This window comes from Bidens hawaiensis, unplaced genomic scaffold, assembly GCF_021521415.1.
Source record: "Bidens hawaiensis isolate Kalapana, Puna unplaced genomic scaffold, B.hawaiensis_p1.1 tig00006913_1, whole genome shotgun sequence".
NCBI classification, from domain to species: domain Eukaryota; kingdom Viridiplantae; phylum Streptophyta; class Magnoliopsida; order Asterales; family Asteraceae; genus Bidens; species Bidens hawaiensis.
Genome location: NW_027491474.1, coordinates 346788 through 370853, shown reverse-complemented (window position 1 = coordinate 370853; position 24066 = coordinate 346788). Strand labels below are relative to the sequence as shown.

Genomic DNA, 24066 nt, shown 5'->3' with positions numbered 1-24066 from the left:
CTCATTGTTGATTGATATATATGGATTCTAATATTTATCTTATTATTTGCTCTATTATGTTTAGCAACAAAATGTCAAATATAGCAAAACTCGAATTCCCAGCACTCAACATTTCTGGAGAAAATTATATGTCTTGGACAGCAAATGTCAAAAGACATTTAAAATCTATGGATGTGTTAGACGCAATCCAAGAATACAATGATTGCTCTGACCAGGATAAAGCAAGAGCTGATGTTTTCATCCATAAACATATTGATGAATTACTACAGCATGAGTATTTTAATTATGATAACCCATATATGATATGGGAAGATTTGAAAAGCAGATTCGGTCATCTAAAGGAAGTTTTACTTCCTACTTCTAGAGATGAATGGAACAGTCTTAGGTTCCAAGATTTTAAGAGGGTAAATGATTACACCTCTGCTTTATACCGAATTTGTTCAAAGCTAGAATTTTGTGGGTATCCCGTAACAGAGGAAGAAAAGTTAGAGAAAACTTTCTTCACGTTTCATGCATCAAATATAAACTTGCAAACACATTATTGTTTGCAGAATTTTAAGAGATACTCTGATCTAAATGCATTACTCCTTGTAGCCGAAAAAAATAATGAATTATTGATGAAAAATCATCAATCTCGTCCCACGGGTTCATTAGCAATACCAGAAGCACATGTTGCTCACAAAAGTTCTCATAAAAATTCTGATCATAAATGGGAACAAAGTCGAGGACGAGGCCGTGGACGTGGACGTGGTCATTTTGACAAAAGGCATTTTAATGATCGTAAGCATCCATTCAAATGGAACAATAACTCTTACGGTCGTGGTCGTGGCCGTGGTCGTGGTCGTAACCAGAGAGCCAATAATTATCATGTCCCACACAATACCAATTCCAACCACCAAAATAAATGGAATGAAGCTGGTAGGTCCGAAAACAATGGCACTTCATGTTTTAGATGTGGAAGTACAAACCACTGGGCAAAGGCTTGTCGCACAGCTCCATATCTGTGTGAACTGTACCAAGCCTCTCTAAAAGGAAAAGAGAAAGAAGTGAACCATGTTGATAACTTTAATAATATCAATGCTGAGCAGAGCGTTGAAGACTTTGGGATGGAACTTTGAAACAAAGTTGCTTGACTACTATAATTAGATGCAATTATTAAGTGTGTTCTCATTATCTTTAATTATGTGGTTTCTCTTTCATGTACTACTTGTGTTTCAATTAAAGTTCTTATTAAAATATCATATGTCTTCGTTATACACTTATTTTTTTTTCTTAATATTTTTCAAGATTTAAAATGAAAATCACCGGAGCACAAGATCAAACAAATGAAGAAGATATATGTATAGCGGATAGTGGAGCCACGCATATACTATACTTAGATCTAAAAAATATTTTTATAAACTGAAACCAACAAAAGGGATCATCAATACAATATCAGGTCCTACAAACTTGATAGAAGGAGTGGGAAAAGCTAATTTAGCATTACCAAATGGTACAAAGCTCAAAATAAAAAATGCTTTATTTTCCCCAAAATCAACAAGAAATTTGTTGAGTTTCAGAAACATATATCATAATGGATATGATACTCAGTCAATGACTGTTAGTAAAGAAAAATATTTGCATATCATAAGCAAAGATCAAATATTGGAAAAATTGCCAATGCTCCATTCTGGTTTGCATTATACATATATAAATGTGCCTCAAGCACATATGGCAGTCAAAGAAAATTGTTGCGATTCTGGTATCATAAACTTATGGCATGACAGATTAGGCCATCCAGGATCCACAATGATGAAAAGGATCATTGAAAATACACATGGGCATCCACTGAAAGGTCAAAAGATCCACAAAATAGATAAAATGCCTCAATGTACATCTTGTTCTCTTGGAAAATTAATTACAAGGCCTTCGCCATTAAAAGTCGATAAAGAAACACCAATGTTTCTTGAAAGAATTCAAGGTGACATATGTGGACCAATTCATCCACCATGTGGACCATTTAGATACTTCATGGTCTTAATAGACGCATCCAGCAGATGGTCTAATATCTCTTTATTATCGACTCGTAATGTTGCTTTTGCAAAATTTCTTGCTCAAATTATCAAATTACGTGCACATTTTCCGGATTATACCATTAAAAGAGTAAGGCTTGATAATGCGGGAGAATTTACATCACATGCTTTTGATGATTATTGCATGTCTGTGGGGATTGTTGTAGAACACCCTGTTGCTCATGTACACACACAAAATGGCTTAGCAGAGTCGTTGATCAAACGCCTACAGCTAATAGCTAGACCATTAATAATGAGGACAAAACTCTCTGTTTCTATTTGGGGTCATGCAATTATGCATGCTGGATCATTAATCCGCGTGAGACCAAGTGCAAATCATAAATACTCTCCCACACGACTTGTTTATGAAAATGAGCCAAATATCTCTCATCTTAGAATTTTTGGTTGTGCTGTGTATGTTCCTATTGCACCACCACAAAACAAAAATGGGTCCCAAAAGAAGGTTGGGAATATATGTTGGATATGAAACATCTTCGATCATAAGATACCTTGAACCTTTAACAGGTGATGTATTTACAGCACGTTTTGCTGATTGTCATTTTAACGAGACAATGTTCCCGACATTAGGGGGAGAAATGAAAAAGCAAGAAAGAGATATATCATGGTGTGTGCCATCATTGTAACACCTAGACCCAAGATCAAAACAAAGTGAGACAGAGGTTCAAAAAATAATACATCTACAAGAAATTGCAAATCAGTTACCTGATGCATTTACTGATATAAACAGGGTCACTAAATCTCATATACCAGCTGCTAATGCTCCAGCTCGAGTTGAGATTCCAAGCAAGCAAAACCATAATAATGCACCTCATGAATCTCAAAAACGTTTAAAACGTGGAAGGCCAATCGGTTCAAAGGATAAAAATCCTCGAAAAAGAAAGGGTTCTGAGAAGGATACTGACCCTAAGGAAGGAATGATTGACAAAACCTTCCCTCAGGAAAGAATAAATGATATAACATTTCCTCAGGAAGAAACAAATGATTCCAATAAAGAATTGTCAATAAACTATGGTAAATCACATATAATGTGGGATCGAGATGAAATGGAAAATATTGATGATATATTTTCTTATTCTGTGGCAAGCGATATCATGGAAGAAATTGATGACCCTGAACCAAAATCTGTAGATGATTGTAAAAATCGACAGGATTGGAACAAATGGAAAGATGCTATGCAAGCTGAATTAAACTCACTAAACAATCGAAAGGTTTTTGGACCTATTGTCATTACACCAAAGTCAATGAAACCTGTAGGATATAAATGGGTTTTTGTGAGAAAACGAAATGAGAAAAATGAAGTTACAAGATATAAAGCAAGACTTGTAGCTCAAGGTTTTTCTCAAAGGCCAGGAATTGACTATGAAGAAACGTATTCTCCTGTCATGGATGCTATTACGTTTAGATATTTAATCGGCTTAGCAGTCTCTAAAAATTTAGAGATGCGCCTTATGGATGTTGTCACAGCTTACTTGTATGGATCACTAGATAGTGACATCTATATGAAAATTCCCGAAGGATTTAAACTCTCCGATGCAATAAGCTCAAAGCCTAAGGAAATGTATTCCATCAAATTACAAAGATCCTTGTATGGACTGAAACAATCTGGAAGGATGTGGTACAATCGTTTGAGTGATTATTTGATAAGCAAATGATACACAAATAATCTTATTTGTCCATGTGTCTTCATCAAGAAGACAACATCAGGATATGTGATCATAGCTGTGTATGTTGACGATCTAAATTTAATTTGGACACAAAAAGAAATTAATGAAGCAATTGCTCTTTTAAAGAAAGAATTCGAAATGAAAGATCTTGGAAAATCCAAATATTGTCTTGGTTTACAAATTGAGCATATGCATAATGGAATACTTGTGCATCAGTCAACTTATACTGAGAAACTCTTAAAACGTTTCAATATGGACAAAGCAAATCCTTTAAGCACACCGATGGTTGTTAGATCACTCAATGTTGACAATGATCCATTTCGTCATTGCGAAGATAATGAAGAGATTCTTGGTCCCGAAGTACCATATCTCAGTGCAATTGGAGCACTTATGTATCTTATTAACTGTACAAGACCTGACATTTCTTTTGCAGTTAATTTATTGGCAAGATTCAGTTCATCCCCTACTAAAAGACATTGGAATGGCATTAAACATATTTTTCGGTATTTAAAAGGAACTGTTGATTTAGGTTTATTTTATCCTAACGATTCAAAAGAAGGGTTAGTTGGTTATGCAGATGCAGGTTATTTATCTGATCCCCATAAAGCAAAATCTCAAACTGGATATGTATTTAAGAATGGAGGAACTGCGATTTCATGGCGTTCTCAGAAACAAACACTCACTGCAACATCTTCAAATCATGCTGAAGTCATTGCATTGCATGAAGCTTCAAGAGAATGTGTATGGTTAAGATCTATGTCACGACACATATTGATTTCTTGTGGACTAGAGAAAGATCGAATTCCAACTCCTATCTATGAAGATAATGCAGCTTGTGTCTCGCAAATGAAGGAAGGATATATCAAAAGTGACAGAACAAAGCATATACCACCAAGATACTTTGAGTATACTCGAGACCTTATTAAAGACAATCAGGTTGAAATGAGATATGTCCAGTCCAGCAACAACTCAGCTGATCTTTTCACAAAAGCACTTCCCACAGCAACATTCAGGAAACATGTTCATGATATTGGTATGCGCCATGTACGAACAATGTAACGACCTGCAATTTGAGGGGGAGCTATATACTGTACTCTTTTTCCCTTAGCTAAAGTTTTTTTCCCATTGGGTTTTTCTTTAGCAAGGTTTTTAATGAGGCAGTAATTCAATATCCCGAAGTTTTGAAAATGTGTCATCCAAGGGGGAGTGTTATGAATCCACCGACGCTTTCACTTTTTGGATGACCACTTTTTCAACAATAATTCATCTGTTATAAATCCACCGACGCTTTCACTTTTTGGATGACCACTTTTTCAACAATAATTCATCCATGTTTTTGATGACCGTTTTTTTCAAAGCAATCATATACGTTTGTCCCCCAAATAGTGAATGTAAAGTGTGTATATATATCTTATATTTGTAACAATAAGTGACATACAATCAAAGGAGTTACTAAATATATATCTCTTACGTTCTTGTTTTCTCAACTCTTCAAGTTTAAGGAATAATTGCTAATCTTATAGTAACATTATAACACTTTTTAATTAATTCCTCAAACTTAACAAGTAGCAATATATTTGTTGGACTTCAATATATGAACGGCATATTTGTGACATATGCTTATATACTGAGGATGACATCATGAACCTCCAATTTTCTATTGCTTGCTGTCTATGAACCACAAATTTAAATTATGTCACATCTCCATAATTGTATTTTATTATAAACATTTAAAATATATAAGCGTTCCTAATTCGTTGTACAGTAAAAATATACTCAGAGCATTCAAAATAGAATGTTCTTTATGTTTTTAAAGGAGAGAGAGAAAGCGCGCGCGCGTGAGGAAGGTGGAGGAAAGAAAGGGTAACGTGAATGTTAGAGACTGAGGTTTTGTTCTTTCATAAAAACACCCAGAAACATATATTCGAGAGCGACGAAAAAACAGAGAGAAATGATTTTTTAAAAGGTTGTAAGTGGGACAAGTAAGAGAAATGTTTTGATTAATAGGCAGGTGCCTTGTGGCATTAATAAGAACACACTAAAAATCATCCTTATTGTGGATGCTTTTATGTCAATGTATATTGTAAATTAAAAAACTTAACAAATTTTTTTAGAACTTTTTAAGTCACAAGTAGAATATTAATAAATTAAACGTGATTAAATATACATAGAAGGTTTAATAAACTAAACTTGGTTGGGAAATCATTGGATTTTTGTATAAACCTAAACACAAGGGATTTGGATTTGGATTTCGGTTTCAAGTCTGCTAATAGGCCTAATATGCTGGATTAAGCGACACCGGATAGATGTTTAAGAAAGCAAGTAAAGTGGCATATGATCGGGTTTGGAAAAAGTTTACATTCAATATGATTTGTCGATTAGGTAAAGGTCGAATTCCTTTCCTATGATAATTTTGTGGGTGTTACTTGTCCATTGGACATTGAGTATAGTTGTCCCGGTACATGGTTATCATTCTGCGTATTGGTACATGTATCCCCGTAATAAAATGTGTAGGTCGATGACGCTAATGATTCAAACATTACGTTAATATTACTCTAAGGGGGACGGTGTGTTCGCCACTTGAACCCACTCCAACCCTTGACCCAACCGATTGAAATTTGCCACCTCTTTTCATCATTTTCAACCTCTTTCATCTTGGAAGGGATGGGGGCACCCACATCCATCTTTCCCCCACCTTCCCACCTCTTGGAACGGGTTCGTGAACCCACGAATCCCCATCTTGTAAACCCTTGTACCCAGGCTCATATGGGGGGCGTCCAGGGGGGGCCTAAAAATACCTATATGCTAATAAAATATCTCCCATTTACAAGTCACTGTGATGCGAAAGTGAAAACGAACGCCAGATTTTAACCTTAACATGCATTATCCTAAAAAAAGATGAAAACAGGGACAAAAGGGAAGTTAAAATTTTCAACTGTCAACTAGTCTTAAAACTCATAAAATTCAACCAAACAGTTAAAATCAGTACAAACTGCAATGTACCTTCTTGACATCTAAAACAAGAAACTTGTAAATAAGAACAAAAAGCTTCAAAATCATTTTTTTTTCTTTCACCTAGTGCACCTATATAGGACCTAGTTAGAGTTGTCACCATCACAAGCATCCAATTGGTTATTTGTAGCCTTCATGGTTCGAACCATACCATCAGCGCTCCATTTGTTGAATCCGTTTTCTAGAGCCTCCCGCATCCATGAGTGCCTGCAGCACTGAACCGCTTCAGGAACTGTGACCCAAGTTCTGACCCGGCGGCTCTGTTCAGGCCATGAATCCAATTCTTCTTTCACAAATAGTGCAAACATTGCGGCCCGACACCTGCCTTCTGGGCTAAATTCATCTTGTAGTGTTTTGCTTTTGAAATGGTAGTGGCCCAAAAAATGCTGGAAACAAAATAATCCAATAATGGGTTATGTGAATCAAGTCAAAGTCCTGAACCTTTTTTTATTCAAAAATATATAAACCTTGTGACTGGTTAATTCCTCAAACTTAACATTTCGATTTACCGAGTAAGTCCCTTATAGTTTGTTTATCTTGTTTTAAAATCAGAGACGAAACTGCGCATCTTAAACTGAGGACTTAATCAATCAGGAACATAGTTTATGGACTAAACTGTATATTCAGTAAAATACATAGAGTTCTCTTTTTTTCATAAATAACCCTAAAGAATAGAATATAGAAAGGAAATAATAAACCAAACAGCATACAGCTAACTGCATCATATATACGTCACTGAATTCTGAAATAATAGCATACCGCACACAACAACTTATCATCTTCAAGCAAATTCAACATCAAACTAATTATTCGACTACTCAGTTTATAAAACGAATTCTGCTTTCAATTAGGGCAAACTGCATGATACAGAAAAACTTGCAACTCTTTTTTCTGATTATAGCAATCAATTTTTAAATTAGAAGCAAATCTACATTTTGTTGCCGATTTTAGCAACCAAGTTAAACTTTTATCACCCATTGCATCAACGATTGGCCTGTTCAACCAATAGTATGTCATTTTAAGTTAACTTTTCCAAAACTGCTCGTTGTGACATCTAATTCATACTTTTAGTGGGCTTCTATGGTGACATTTAGCAAGTATTTTTTCCAAATATGTATTTTAAAAAAATCATCTTTTTCAAACTTGCATATAACATTTTTTTTGTTTGCCACAAACAATACTTTGCATACATGGAATCTGATGACCCTGAGATGGCATCAACCAGTTCCCCTGCCACACCAGCAACTGTTAGTTGGTTTCTATTTTGTGCCTAATGTAAAGTATAGTTGCTATAATCCAGAAAAAATGTAAGGTTCATTTTAGTTTCGTGCAGCAAGTCATATGAGGTTGCTACCAAAAATACCAACTATGTAAGAGAAAACTATAAGTTACCTATTTCTTCATTCTTTTAATCTAATTTTAAAGAGCTTTTACTCCAGTTTCACACTTTTTTTACAAAAATGTCGAAACATGGTTCTCATTATTCACCAACATAAAATCATACATCAAATTAACAAACACCCCATAAGAAGATAATTCCATGGTGACATGGTCCCTAGTTACTGATTTCAATCACAGGGGATAAAAACAAAGAATTTTTGTACGGTAAGGTCGGATTGATCCTAACATTCAATTTTCATTTTATTTTACCCAAATCAACCCATGCAAAAAGTATGAATCATAAGTCAGGTCTCGCATCGATTCATACATTGTTCATAGCTAACTTGTAGAAAAATTTAAATTAGATAACAAGCATCATGAGATAATAAGTAGGAAAAAAAACTATATAAGAGCAAGGCTTATATAACTTCCAACCACAGGGGAACAAAAGTACAAAACTACTCAGCAACAAGCTGAGAAACAAATCTTCTAACAGTTAGTGTATAAAACTGTTCTCTAAATATTGAATTTTGATGCGACAATAAGTTGTTTTATTGGTGTATGGGATTGCCAATCCAAACTGCTTATCTAGTTATTCATGAGTAAAATTAGTTGTTTCATATAAGCAGTTTGAACTTTGAAGTTACTTATTTCAAACGGAAATAACTAAATAACAAGTTTTCATTACCAATCCCTCTACTTAGCATGCAGCCTAATACACGTATCGACAACACAATAATCACTTTTGTAACAAGAGAGCAATAAAGTATAAGCAAATTGAAGCGTTGAACTCACCATCAATTCCCCTCGAACTCCAGCCTCTTCCAACGCTTCACGCGCAGCGGCTTCCTCGACAGTTTCGTCATTTTCCCATCCACCCTAAACATTAAAGATTATGTTTGTGAGTACTTATTATTATTATTAAAACAACATCTGATCTACTCATGCCATTTTCATACAACAAGTAAGCCATTTATTCAAACACTACTTAATGCCCATCAATAATAAATAAAAATATAAAAAGTGTATACCTTTGGAAACAAAAGACCAGGTCCACTAGTGGAGTTGATCATCAAGACCTCAACAATCTTCTTAATATTATTATCAGATTTGTTGTTACTGTTGTCTTCTTCAGAGTATCGTCGAAACCTGTAGGGAATACACCTGCAAATCAATCGATTCAATAATTATTATTATTACTATTATGAACCCTAACCCTAGAATTTGGGGAAATTGAAAATGAAGGGGTATATTATATATAATAATACTGACCCGGCAATGAGACGGCAGCCGGATTCATAACGCTGATGATGACGACCAGTGCGGGCCACCAATTCAAACATCTCACTATCAATCAATCAATTCATTCAAAAACTAACCTAACTTATCATTATCTGATCGATGGTTTGCTGCTGTTATACCCACTTCAATAATCAATCAAACAAAAGCAGTTGTTGTTTTTCTCAAAACCCACCAAAAATGATTCAGATTCAGATTCCGATTGTTTTTCGTTCACAATGCTGCCGCCATTGATCCCTGTTTCGGTTTCTTGCTACGGAAGAAAGGGTGTTAGGAGATATGATAGACACACAAAAGAGGGTTAATGGATCGCAGATTTCAGACTTCTTGCGTGTGTTTGGATCCAAATTAAATCGAGTCGAGTCGGGTCGGTGTATTTGGTACGGGTATAGACACCAAAATTTTAGAATTTTAGTATTTGGTATTTATGGGTACGGATACAGGTATTTCGGTATTTTATACCAATTTGGAATATGTATAGGTTTTATTGGGAACCTTGATATTCATGTATAAAAACCAAGGGTATGCACGGGGCGATTTTGAGCAAATTTCATAGCCATAACCGATATATTGGTTAATGGATAACCATAACCGACCCATTACGACGATTTTGGTTAATCGGTTTTGTAGGTTATAGTGAGTTGGTTAACCGTAACCAAAACATTGTGGCTGGGCCTAAAAGTTTGGTACCAGTTATTACAAAAAACAACATGACATAATAATCTAACAAAGTATATAATTTGTAATATTAATACCAAATATTCAAAAAAATGAATGACGTTATATAATCTAACAATGAAATTCAACTTAATTTAATAACAAACTTTGAACAAAAAACATCAAAACAATATAATCCAGCAACATGTTTGGTGGAAGTTAATCCCACATTGTTGATTAAGAGCATTCTCAGCCCGTTCCTATGAATATGTTAGGGAGATTTATAAATTATATGGTATAGCTATGAGTGGTTGTGAGTAGAGGAAAAAGAAAATATTATATGGGAAAGTTAAATTTGTGGTTTAAATGTTCATACCGTATAATTTTTTAATTTTTCTAAAAATGGTTGTAAGTGAATAAAAGAGAAAAGATAATGATAATGTATAAAAGAATATTATTTAATTAAATAAGAGAAAGAAAAACAGTGATTTTTAGGGTAATTATATGATATATATATATAGATATATATCATAGCGGTTTTGAAATTATTTTTACCAAAAATGACCTATATTTGGCGATTTTTAAAAATTTATTAAACCGACCCACTGGTTATGTCAACTATCGGTTAAAATCAGTTCGGTTAAGGTTTGGTTTAACGGTTATAGTGGTTAAGTTGCTCACCCATAATAAAAACTAGGTCCAATTGATTATTAATAATTAGGCGGGTGCCTACGCGATGCAGTGGGGAACAAAACTCCTAGTAATCATGTAACAATTGTGGACGTTCAAGGTTCATTTGAAACCTTGAAAACATTTAAACCAATCATCACTTTGATCAACTGGTTTCTGAATGTTCAAACCATAGCAAACGGTTTGGTTTACGCTTTATACTGAAAATTGGCCATGTAAAACTTGATTGGACGGTAAACTTATTATTGAAGCTCAATGCATGAAACCAGACTATTAGTAATGATTTAGTTTAAATTTTCAACGGTTTAGTTTTGATTTTCAATTATAAAAAATCTGTTGGCTCACGGTTTAACTTAGAAAGCGTTAAAACCGAATTGTGAACACCCATATGGAACATGTTAATTTTTTAATTGAAAAAAAACTACAGCAATAGCATACCCAAATAAAAGACAATAAAATGCTCATTTTTATGGTGCAATTTCTTTTAAAAAAATATTGACATGTGAAAAAAGTTACGGTCATTAGAAAATCGTTGGTGGAAAGTTGATTTACAATTAAATTTAAAAGAATATATGGGTAAAGATGAAGGTTCAGAGTTGTAACTACTTTTTAAATTTACATAATTTGAGTAAAGCTAATGAAATAATGTTGCAACTATTTATAGGCATAATTTTTAACTGACAAGTTTACTCATATTTTACATGTTATATAAGGTGTACCTGATGCATTACAAGTTGTAACTTACTTAAAAAGTATATGACTTAATTTGTCCATCAACGGTGTATTTGGCATGAGAGTGACTAGTTGTCAGTTGAATCATTTCATCTAAACACGACTCGTATATTTTATGTGTGTCAAAAACATTAACATCATAACACATAAAATGAGTAGTTTCTTTTATATTTGTAAAAAGTTAAATTAATTTTATATAGACAGAATTATAAATTTTGTTCTTAAACATATGCAATTTATGGATTAGGTCATTTAAAATGTTTATTTGCAGGCGGTGTCATTTACATGACATGTTTGTTTGATTTTTGTCCTTTTGACTAACTGGCATTCAAAAACTCAGTAAGTCTTTGCATGTGAGAGCATTTAAGTCTTTCTATGCATACTATTTAAATATTTATAATGCAAAACAAATTAAACATATTATTAGAAAAAGAAAGTAAATAAAATATGTTAAACAAACTTCTCTCTCTCTCTCCCTCCCTCCACCAAGACCACCGTAAGTTAAAAACCTACCCTCCTTGTTAGCAACCACCACCACCACTAAGCAACCCTTTTTCTTCTTCAGCCACCACCGCCACTCTCCACATCCAACATGGAGAAGCTCCAAACTAGTTCGGCGGACCCATAATACACCGCCTTTTCATCATCAATTAGTTTTCCGGCCAACCACCACCCATCGACACTCACACATAATCTTTTCACCATCTTCCTGCAGAAACCCTAACCCTAACATGGAATCCTGAACCAACAACCACCGATTTTTCCTTCCAAATCGGAATATCAAGACCTGCAAGACCAATCGGAAAAGTCGCAACTCATACCACCATGACTAGAAGCCGCCGAAAAAACGAGAAGAAGAAGTGAGAAAGAGTTGCGTGTTCGTTTCTAGTTCAGATCCGGTTTAGGGGGTAAGTGTTACATGTGGAATTGGAGGGTAGTTAGACGGATTCTAAGCGGCTGTGATGCTCAGAGGGTAGTTGGCAGTGACATTGAAGAAAGATCCTGGTAGTGGCCGGAATTGGGGGGGGGGGGGGGAGGAAAGTGGTGGTGGTGATGGAGGTTAGATGGTGTTTTGAGTTGATGAAGGAGAAATAAAGAAATGATGATGGTGTGGGCCTACCACAAAATAAAAAATTAAAAGATTTTTTATTTAGATGAAAATTACATTTATACCCTCAGGTGCTTATCACATGTTTGGATTTAATTGAGTTTTTGGATGACACTTAGTGTAAATGACTAAAAGCGAATGTATTTTGTCATATAAAGGACACCGCCCGCAATTAAACATTTTAAAGGACCTGATCCATGAATCGCATATGTTTAAAGGACAAAATTTGTAATTCTGTCTTTTATATATGTTAATTTTTCTTGAGATGAAGAGTAGTCACCGAATAAATCGGCCTACGGTACAAAAACAAGGAAAGTAAATTTCGAGCACTCTTAAAAATGGTCATGTGAAATAAGGCTTATCTCGGTTCAAGTTCGAGTGGAGGAATACCATCTTCTAAAAAGTATTCAATAAGTATTCAATAGATCCTATAATAAAAATAAAATAAATTCACGATTCTATTTTTAATAGTTAAATGATTGACAAAGATAATGCCAACTGCCACACTGATATCTTTATAATTTATATTTATTATTAGTGTAAGATATACAATGCAATAATTATAAATTCATACTTATGTGTTTTCTCAGTGATTCCTCTAATTTTTTTATAACAATAAGTGACGCATACGCGACATGTATTTTATAGTTTAAGACGGTTGTTGTGAATTTGTTAGCGTTTGGTGCTATATTGGTATGTCCGTTTAGGTCGATGAATTAGATGGTCTTTTTGTTTCTTTTTTGAATAACTGAAGAAATGATTGCGTGTGTTAATATCAACGATGATCGTGTATAGAAAAAATTGTGTATGGATGATCCGATAAATTTAAGAACCAAGATACAAGAAAGATCGTAAACCACATATTGACAATTACAATGTAGATGCAATTTACAAATGATAAAAACAATTATGGTAAATGTTTGAGAGTCATGGCCAACCCAAAGCCCACAAGAACTCAATCGAGCAAGGAAAAAGAAAAAAGTGCATCAGACCTGCCGGATTCGAACAAGCGACCTAAGGATAGCTATGATTACACTACAGTCCTCCGCTCTACCAACTGAGCTAAGGTCGGTTTTTGTTTTACAATTCCAACTCCATATATTGTAAGGTTCATAATCACGCAAAAAATGAAATATAATGTATGTGTATAGGGAAACTTTTTTTTTTTACTGGAGAACTAACATAAACCATCTTTGATTAGTTATATGATCATTAAACATAAAGAAAAATAATAATAATAATAATAATAAACATGGTCGTTTTGTGTCTCATATTTACAAAACCATTATTCTAATGGGCTGACGAATTGAGAAGAAGACAGCAAAAATAAACATGGGCTTATAAGTTGTATCAAAAGTAACTTGGGCTTAGTCTTTAGGGCTAACCCAATACCAATTTTCAAAATAAACTGACTAGAATGTTGATAAAACGTTTCTATTTGTTATGAATTTTGTTGTTGTTGTTGTTTATTTCTTATTTTATAGGATAATGGAGACGTTTGAAGTGTCGCTTTATGCCGGAGAGTCATGGAGACGCACGCCAAAATGATGGCATAGGTGTCGCTATGGAGTACAACAGAAACACAGTAGTGAGATATGTGCTGAAGTTGCCTAACATGTTCACATGTTCGACGTTGATGCATCATGTGAGAACAAAACTAGGTTTATCCATGGACGAAAGGCTCAACCTTACCCACTTCCTATTGAGTATGAGGATGATCCAGAACTCATCTTTTTACCAACAAGTCTCAAAGACGGGGAGGACTTGACGAGTTTTGTCGTGAGTGTGTGAGGAGCTAATAAACCAGTTGAAATTTTATGTTTTGTGATCTATAAGTTGTGTTTAGATTCAGTTTTATTTAAGTCTAATTTGTATTAAAAGAATGAAAGTGATGTTATGTTCCCTAAGTATTAGTTTTAGTATTTATGTTACTAGTTCAATCTGTTCCTATATTGTTTGTTTCATAATAATCATATCACCTAAGATTTTACATCTGCATTTATATTACTATAAAGAAAAAAAAACAAAAGAAGAATAACCAAGAGAGGAAAGCAAGAATGATGATCCACCAACCATATGACATAATGGGTAATTTAGTGCTTGGTCCGACTTGTTTTGTCGTGACCAAACAGTTTAGACGTGAGAAATCCTGTATTTTACGAAAGAATTACCTCAAATATACATGAGCTTGAAGTATAGTTTGGATACAGATATTTAACAAATACATGATTGTGCTTATTACTATTCGCCTTTACATCTACAGCTACGGATCTAGGTAACCCGACCACACCATGACCAATGTGACCACCATAACGGGAAACAAAAACATTGTATTTTGACGTCTACCTAAAATCAAATTGTAATTGTGGCATGCTTTTTGTGCTACACTATTTGCCCCTTTTTTGTCAAAAAATATCAAAGTGTGTAGGGTGCAAAAAACCAAACCATTTTGAACGTTTTCGTCAACAAGTTTTTGAAAAAAATCAAATAATTTGATTTGGTTCGGTTTTGTTTTGTTTTTTGTGTAAACACTGAAGCAACCTGTTTTTCAACAATAGACTAAACAATGTGCGTTTTGGTCTTTACCATGTAGTTCTAATTGTATCATGTAAACCAATTATTGTGTTAGTTGAGTAGATAACAAGTATAATAAGTATACCAAAATGAAAATTTTATTGAGTTATCGCTTGTTATTAATAATATATAAACACATGGTTGCAAAAATTGGGTCTTGGCGTCGATACTCAACGAGTAATCCCCAGGTACTCTCTGCCTAGGCCGAGTACTCGACGGGTAATTCCCGAGCACTTACAACCCCTCAGTCAACCGACTTGACACCGCCTAACGACTTATGCAACCATGTATATACATAATGAGGATGATTACAATGAGAACCTAATCAAATAATATCCTCTAATTGTGACATAAATAAATGCAATAATGTGACATCTTAGCCAAATCAATTATTTTCATGTTTTGTTCAATTTGTGCATGAGAGATATCTCGTCTCATATATCGCCATAGGTCTTGGGCGTATTGGCTGTGGATAAGAGTAGAAATTCGCAGTCTAGTTTGTTCGAGTGAAAAATATTATAATAGGTTATCTTTAGGGAAATCTCAAATCGGTCAATGAAAATAAATATGCAAGCTCTTTATGAGTAAAACGGACTATTTTGGTTGGTATAAGAAGTCGAATATTATAGATAAACACTAATATAATTTATCTAACAATTAACACCATAATGTTTAGGGCTGACTTAGAGGGTAGTCGGGACTCAGCGGCCTGGTGAGGGCCCTTCACGTAACAAGAAGAAATCCTATGAAGCAACGGTCAAGTTACGATGACATGCTTGTTGTAGCTACCCTACAATTTAAATAGCTTTCAATATTGACCCACCACGTTATGTGTTTGTCTTTTGGCCAACTTTTTCGCCTTTAAAAATATGCATTAAAATTGTCAATTTAAACTTTAAAGCCAGTTAAGAGACGGCCTCAAAGGCTTTTAAAAAAATTGGGTACATTTTTAGTTTTAAGAGAACACATGGTGCATGTGTATATAATAAGTGTTTTTTTTTTTTTGTGTGTGTCGGTTGAAGAAATTGATTCCCTAAGTTTATTAATTCGCATTCTTGATATTTATGAGTGAAATCTCACGTCTCTAATATCACCAATGCATTTTTGACACAATAGTTGTTGATAGAAGAACTTCATAATTAAATATGCTCAGATAAAAACAATCCTAGGATGGATTACATTTTAAAAAGTTTTCACTCATGCAACCAAAAACAAATGCGAGAGCTTTTACCAAACACACGTGTGCGTATGTAAAAGTTAGGTGTAATATATTCTAAGGTTAAGGGGAATAAAGTTGGTTATGCATCATTAACCCTAAGCCCATACGCAATCTTCTTTACATGTATATTAAGAAGTATAATTACATTTAGATTCATCATTTTCTCCATTATATAAATTATCCGTCCAAATCAATCATTATTTCTTGGCAAATAAATTACGATAGAGTATTATGTTGGATGTAATGCAACTTAAAACATTGTAATCGTGTATTGATTTACATTTATAAATTGGCATGATATATGTTTAACTAGGATCCAAAAAAGGAGCAAATTAGTATAAATCTAAGGTAAAAATATAAAAGTATGTCTTGGCTTACAAAGTTGAAGACAAGGTTTACAAAATATATATTATAGCTATTTAAATCATTGTATATTGTTATACAAAAGTATACATTTGGGTGGAAGTTAGGCTAAAAATTATCACTTTAGTTAATTGTAATCGAATAATCTAAATATCCATCATTACTCATAATGGTGGACCTCTCACTAATTCAGTTAAAACTACACAAGTGATTTTTATGGTAACAATTCAGATTCTTTGGAAAATTTGAAATGACATGATTTTCAACAGGACACGTAACTGGGTTGTTTTGAGTATCAAGGTGGATGCGAGTTTTTGGCTAATGATTAGATCACATGGTCCTTCGATGTTGTAATTTTGTACTTCCATTTTTTCCTTGTAAAGTTTCTTTGAGCTTTCAGGTTTCGGTCCATGTTGGGCAGAAGCTCGGGCCTGATCAACTGGTTTATAACATACAGTCGTTCAAAACATACACACAAAAAAAAAAAAACTTCAATCGTAACATTTATCTTAATTTATGTTCTTCACATGAAAAAAGTTGAGTTTTAATGACTATATTCATTAAGAATCGGCCTAGGATTCAATTGATTTGTACTACAGAGTACAGAGAATTATTTCATTTAGATCATATAGCTTTCGTCTTTTTTATATGTTTTTTTTCTTTTGTTTGGCATCATTATGTTTATGTCCTGTTTTTGTGAATAATGTTATTTTATATAGCTTTTAACTTATTCTCGTGTCATCGCATAGGAAAAATTACCAAAATAGACCCTCTCAGTTATTAAGCTCTAACAAAATAGACGGTGATTGTTAACCTTTTTCAAAATAGACTTATCTAAAACGACCGTAAATGAACCGAAGTTCGGTGAACTATTCGTGAATCATTCGGCGAAAAGTTCGTTTATGTTCATTTATTTAATAAACGAACGAACATGAACAAAATATTTGTGTTCGTTTAATTAAACGAACGAACATGAACACATGTTCCGTTCGTTCATTTATGTTCATGAACATCCGTTTATGTTGGTTTATGTCTATTTATTTAAGTTCGTTTACGTATTAATATAAAATAATTAAATATTATCTATATAGGTTATCTGCTTAAAGGTTTTATATTTGTTAATTTGTGTTCGTTTAAGTGGTTTCATTTAAGTTCGTTTATGTTTGTTTGTGTTCATTTACATTTGTTCATGTATGTTCGTTTATCTTTGTTCAATTATGTTCATTTAGATTTAAAAAAAACGAACACAAATGTCCCTTTTTAAATAAGCGAACATGAACATAAATATTTGTTCGATTAAGTGTCTGTATTCTCTTAAAGTTAAATGAACAAACACGAACATGCCCTTGTTCGTGTTCATTCGATTCATTTACAGGTTTTCATTATTCACATTATTGAATACATCAGTCTCAATCTCTAGGCTCTGCCGATTTTATATGTGTTCGTGAACACATTAATTTCCTTAATAAACGAACATGAACATAAAATCTCGTTCGGTAAATGTTCGTGAACCGTTTATGAACACATTATTTTCTTAATGAACTAACATGAACAAGGCCTTGTTCGTGTTCGTTCGGTTTATTTACAGTCCTATGAGTGTGCAATGAGAGATACAAAAGTAGTAAGCTAAAATTATACGTGGGTAAAGCGATGGATAAATCAACGGTTAATTTAGCCCCCTGATTTACACATGTATTATTTTGATTGGTTGTTTTATGAACACTGTTGTTTTTTAAGAAGCTAGACAATTCTATTTGTCGTCTTCTAATCGGCTCATTAGCTAAAAGTCAAAATCTTTTGTTAATTACATATGTTAAATAATCTATTTTTAATGCATATTCAGTTCATCAATAAACCAATAACACATCTCTAATTGATTCTATCTAATGATTATTTTTCTTATTTCACTTACGTCTTTTGTAACACCCTCCAGCGAAAGAAAAGTTGAAAATTATAATTTTCACCTATCGTCTACGTATCGTGACCTATCCCTATCACTTTGCTCCTTTCAGCCCTCCCATAAAGGATGGTCTAGGGTAAAGTTTTTTCTTCAATAAATTAAACTCAAAATTATCCGTTCTCTATACCAATGATCTAATGCTAGTCATTTGCATTAAATTTGTATATTTTAATATCATGTAGTATTAGTTACATATCGCATATAACTTTATCCGAGTATAAGTATTAATATGTTAATAGTTTCTTTGTTTGTAACTATGTGGAAAGAGAGTCACGTGCAAATTGGTTTATGTAATCATTAGAACCAATAAGGGTGTTATGTTACCTACCGTTTGCTCCACCAGCCATTAATAAAAAATAAGAAAAACTAATTAACTTCACATCCAAAGTTGTTAATTGAACAGTATATCATATTAACCCCACCATTTAGCTTTACTCCATTGTAGACTATAATTGGTAGGGCTACTAAAAGGTTTGTGCTTGAGTTAATGAGTCATGCCCGACATGAGCCAAAAAGTTTTACATTAACCCATATACGATTTGAAGATATAACGTACATAACAAACATTTTAAATAAATGGGATCTGTCTGGCATGTAGGGTTAAACTCATTATGTTAAATGCATTTAACCTATTAATCCAATATATCATGCCGGTGTTTCAGTAACTTTATATGATAGGGATACCTTAAAATTGCAAGTGAATTGATAACTTTTTTCATAACACTTAACAGTTAAAAAATGTATTTCATTATTGCATAAGTGATCATCTAATTTCATTGATGAACTAAAAGACTCAAGTTTTAGTGTACAAACTATGGGGTCTCTTTAAAATCTGTTATGATTAATGCTGAAGGGTCAATTTCGTTTTATGAATAAGGGGTATGTATGGATGTGATGTTACGTATGATAGCCATAATTAATTTACCTTGTGTTTTATTATTTTTATTTTTATAGTAAATATACCTACAATCTTTATATAATTTATAACTAATGCTTTAATAGTATGGTGTTTCTTCTTTTAAAATACAGGTTATGAGTTCGAATTCCTTACAAATACCATGCTAAGAGGTTCGGGAGGAGATAAATTTTTTGCTAAAAAAATATTAAGTATGTAATTTAAAAGGTTAAATATTATCTTAATAATATAAATTTTGATAAAAGAAAATCATATAATTACTATATATATAAACAATAGCTTTGGTGCCGTAGGTGGCCTATTGGGCCACTTGGCGGCCGTGTTGATCAATGAATTTTGTTTTTCTTTCATTTCAGTTACCATAATAAATATAATGGAATTCGACTAAATGTCATTTTTTTTAGTTTCAATACTATAACAAACCTGCAAGAAACTGACTGAGTTCGCAGAGACTCGTGGCCTTATTTAAATCCCATGGCCGACAACGCTCGAGTTTTACCAATGCGCAAGTTTATCGACACCACCCCCTCTCCCCAAAATTGATCGTTGGTCTACCTCAATTGTTATATTTTTTTCGTCTTTTAGTTCTGGTATCGCAACGTACGTAATCAAAATCGATTGAATTCGTGTCAAGTTACCGCCTCAATGCTCAGGACCGACAACGCTTGGGTTTTACCACCGTCCGGGTTTGCCAACCAAATAAACACCGTCTTAAAAATTTTGTTATATTATATGTTAATGTTTTTATATGTTAATTTGACGAATCAAGTTTTTGGGTTCTAACGCTCAAATTTACCAATGGTATCTATATCGTACAAACGCAGCCAATACTAACCGAATTCGTGTTAACTCATCAGCGTAACGCTCGGGTTTTACCAACACCCGCCCGTGTTTCAACGATGGGGTTTTGCTAGCTACCCCGGCGCAACGCACCGGGTTGAAAAACTAGTTATACTATATATCAAAGCACATCGTATTGCGCCAATGAGCTAGTAGTAGAGTGGTAGAGAAAAGAGACTTGGTATTTCATGTGACAAATATTCGATTCTTGCCAACAGCATTTAGTTTCATAGGCACCAGGGTGATGATGGAAGACTAGACGAGTAGGTGGCTTTCATTAGTTGGATCCTTGAACTTGACGGGTTTCATCTCACCACACTGTCGTGCATTCCGGCGAGTGTTTACGGGCGTTGGCCTTAGGTGAGGGTTTTTCCCGGATCGAAAGATGAGTGTATCCCGATACGATAAATTTAGCCAGTAGCCTATTTGAAAGATTCGTTGACCGTTAAAAAAAACACTATGAATTGATACAGTAAGGTTTCCATTTATGTGCATTCTGTCCTTTGATCTATTATTTAAAACATTTAGTTCCTATGAGTTCTTTATTTTATTTAAATTTTGTTTGTTGCCATGTTTTTCACCGGCTGTTGTCAGCATGTATATATAAAATGAAATCTATTTTGCTATAGTTAAAGAACTAGGATAGGGCTCGTGTGATACATGAGTGGTTAAAAAAATAAAACAAAATGAAATATTGTGAATCTATAACAATTAAGAAAAAAAGAATGCTAACATCAATTCATCCTAGTTGAGTTGGTAAGTCACGAACATTTTAAAAGCAAGGTATTGAGTTTAATTCCAACCAACAATATATTTTCATTTTAATCATTTATGAAGGGAAATTATAAAAATAAAAACTTGTACACTTGGCATCTTATATGCAGGATCTAATTGAATAAAATATGGGCACATATGCTTTAATAGTATATATAGGTAGATATGCTTTTGTAATTTTTATACCTTAAGTTTTTAGATTATTTCAGTTTAGCACCTAAAGTTCTAGACTATTATAATTAAAGTATTTTAAATTGTTTCACTTTAATCTTTCAACATTTTAAGATGTATAATTTGAGTTCTAAAGTTTTATTTTGCTAAACTGTGTTTACTTTGCAGTTTGACCCCAAAGTTTAACATTTGTTTTTCTTTCCTCATAGATTTTTGTTACTATTCATATATTTAAGTTAGTGGCCTTTTTTTTAACGGTTAGATATGATACCTTTTACGGCACACTTATTTTTATAGATGTCGCGCGTTTAGACAGAAGTTGTATTCGCAATAGAGTATTTTTTTGTATTGTAAGCATACGCATACAGAGTGTCGTATAGATATTCACAATAGAGTGTCAGTGTTTTGTCGATACCGTAATGAGTTGAACCGATACTGACCAGTTTTTTTTTTTTAATTTAGAGAACTTTTTTGTGTCGAATTGATAATCATTACGATGTATTTGTATCCGTATTTCAATATTCGGGTCCATTATTGGTTGTTCATTATGATTTTTAATTGAGTTTTTCTATGCATTGTGTTATAGATTTTGGTCATTGTGTTATCAATTGATACTCATATTAAAGATAACAATTAAAAGAAAGATTGCGTCGTTGTGTCTTTTTGTTTATCATTGTGTGTTTGTGCTCATCATTTGTCTTTCTACTTATCATTGTGTTTTAGTCATTGTGTATTACGTTCATGTTATTGCGTAATATGCAGTTTCCATTGTGTTTTACGGTTCAGGTTATTGTGTTATATGTATTAACCATTGTGTTTACGTTTCAGGTCATTATATTATATGAATTCATCATTGTGTTATACGTTTCATGTAATTGTATAACATGTATTCATCATTTGTGTTTTATGTACTAGATAATTTATTGTTATTTTATCATTATATTTACGTATTATTGTTACACAACCGTATTATTAGCATTTAAAAAAACACAGTGATGATTTGAAAGACACAATGACGAAAAAAACACAATGACAAACAGAAAGACACAATGACGTAATTTTTTTTATTTTTATATAACAAAGTCATACTCATATTAAAGATAAAAAAAAACGTTTTGTTATTATGTGAAATTTTAAAAAAAAATAATGTTGTATGAAAAAGTTATGAATGTTTTAAAATGATTGGGGAATTGACAAGTGACTTACATGTGGAGAGAGAAAATATGTGCTAAGGAGTATTACTTTTATACCCATTTATCTTTGGTCCCCACTTGACACATGTCAATCAACTATGGCTTCTCACACTTCTCATTTTTGTTGGCCTTTGTATAATAACTCAACCCTCGTTTTAATATTATTTGTAAAGGTTCATGCTAAGAGCATTCCCAATTTATCCTTTAAATTTTGGTGAGAGAATTTATAAATTATAGGAAAATTGGGTTTAAATAATCCTAACTATCACCTATTGGCAAATAACATGCCCAACTTTGCACTTGGCTGGTGGCGGTCCTAACTAAAGGGGTATTTGTTTTTAACGGGCCACAACTAACGGATGTTAACCCCGTTAGTGATTTGCTGACGTTGACCTTCTTCTCCGGCCGAAAACCTGCCGGAAACCTGCAACTCGCCTCCATTCTCCCTAATATCATTACACCATCTCTCTCTATCTTTCCCCTCATACGAAACCAAACCGACGTGTCACCGTTGTTGTATCCGGCGAAGTTCACCTCGTCAATCGTGCGTCATTCGAGGTAATTGACACTTCATTCGACTCGTTTTAACCCCCTTAACAAAAGCTCTATGCTTATTTTGTAGATTGTGTAACATTTATTTCGAATTTTTGAAAATGAGATCGGGTTTGGTATCTAGGGATTGGGCATGGAAGAAGATGTAATGTACTTCATTTTTAAATTTTCGATGTGTTTTGAAGAGGGAGGGAGACGGTGTGATGATATTAGGGAGAATGGAGGCTAGTTGCAGGTTTCTGGCCGGAGAAGAAGGTCAACGTCAGCAAATCACTAACGGGGTTAACATCCGTTAGTCGCGGCCCGTTAAAAACAAATATCCCTTTAGTTATGACCGCCACCAGCTAAGAGCAAAGTTGGGCCTATTATTTTACCAATAGGTGATAGTTGGGATTATTTAATATCAATTTTCCTAAATTATATGATATAGTTAAGAGTGATTGTAAGTGGATGAGAGAGAAAAGTTAGTAATTTTTTATAAATTTAAGAAAAATTTGTTTAACCATATTTATTTTTTTATATTTGTTGAAATGGGTTGTGAGTAGATGCGAGAGAAATTGTAATGATACACGTATAAAAAATATTATATACTGGAACGATTAGTGTAAATATAGAGATGATGATGGGGACGGACTCGAAAATTATGAGTTTTTTTTTTCTAAATAGCAAATATCCCTACTTTTACTGTCACCAATATTACACGTCTTTGCATAGGTTTAAACCTAAGACATTCTCTCTAAGGCTCTGTGTTGTGGAATAACCAGTTTTTACTTACTAGTTATCCTATCACGTCCCACCACCTCATCACCACATAGATAACCAGTCATCTTGTTAATTTAAACGTCATGAGATAACTAGCCACTACCCCATTAAAATAATAATTAAATTAT

At 33.5% G+C, this 24066-nt stretch overlaps 1 protein-coding gene and 1 long non-coding RNA gene across 2 annotated transcripts in view; one reads left to right on the top strand and one right to left on the bottom strand.

Moving 5' to 3' along the window:
* LOC143633908 (uncharacterized) overlaps positions 1–24066 on the top strand; it is a 254244-nt gene that overhangs the window by 211843 nt on the left and 18335 nt on the right. The gene's annotated exons all lie outside the window — the stretch shown is intronic.
* Positions 6644–9533, bottom strand: LOC143633851 (nudix hydrolase 16, mitochondrial-like). Its single transcript, XM_077102076.1, has 4 exons — positions 9401–9533; positions 9160–9292; positions 8924–9007; positions 6644–7134 (listed from the first exon to the last, which is right to left on the bottom strand). The coding sequence occupies exons 1-4, from the start codon at positions 9469–9471 to the stop codon at positions 6832–6834; spliced, it is 591 nt and encodes a 196-aa protein (XP_076958191.1). The 5' UTR covers positions 9472–9533; the 3' UTR covers positions 6644–6831.

What these genes read in the sequence shown, in the direction of transcription:
- LOC143633851 (XM_077102076.1), bottom strand. Translation starts at nt 9,471, where the DNA reads ATGTTTGAATTGGTGGCCCGCACTGGTCGTCATCATCAGCGTTATGAA. An exon ending in GGCTGCCGTCTCATTGCCGG is followed by an intron (nt 9,293 to 9,400) that starts GTCAGTATTATT and finishes ATTGATTTGCAG; the next exon opens with GTGTATTCCCTACAGGTTTC. An exon ending in GAGTTCGAGGGGAATTGATG is followed by an intron (nt 7,135 to 8,923) that starts GTGAGTTCAACG and finishes TTTTGTTTCCAG; the next exon opens with CATTTTTTGGGCCACTACCA.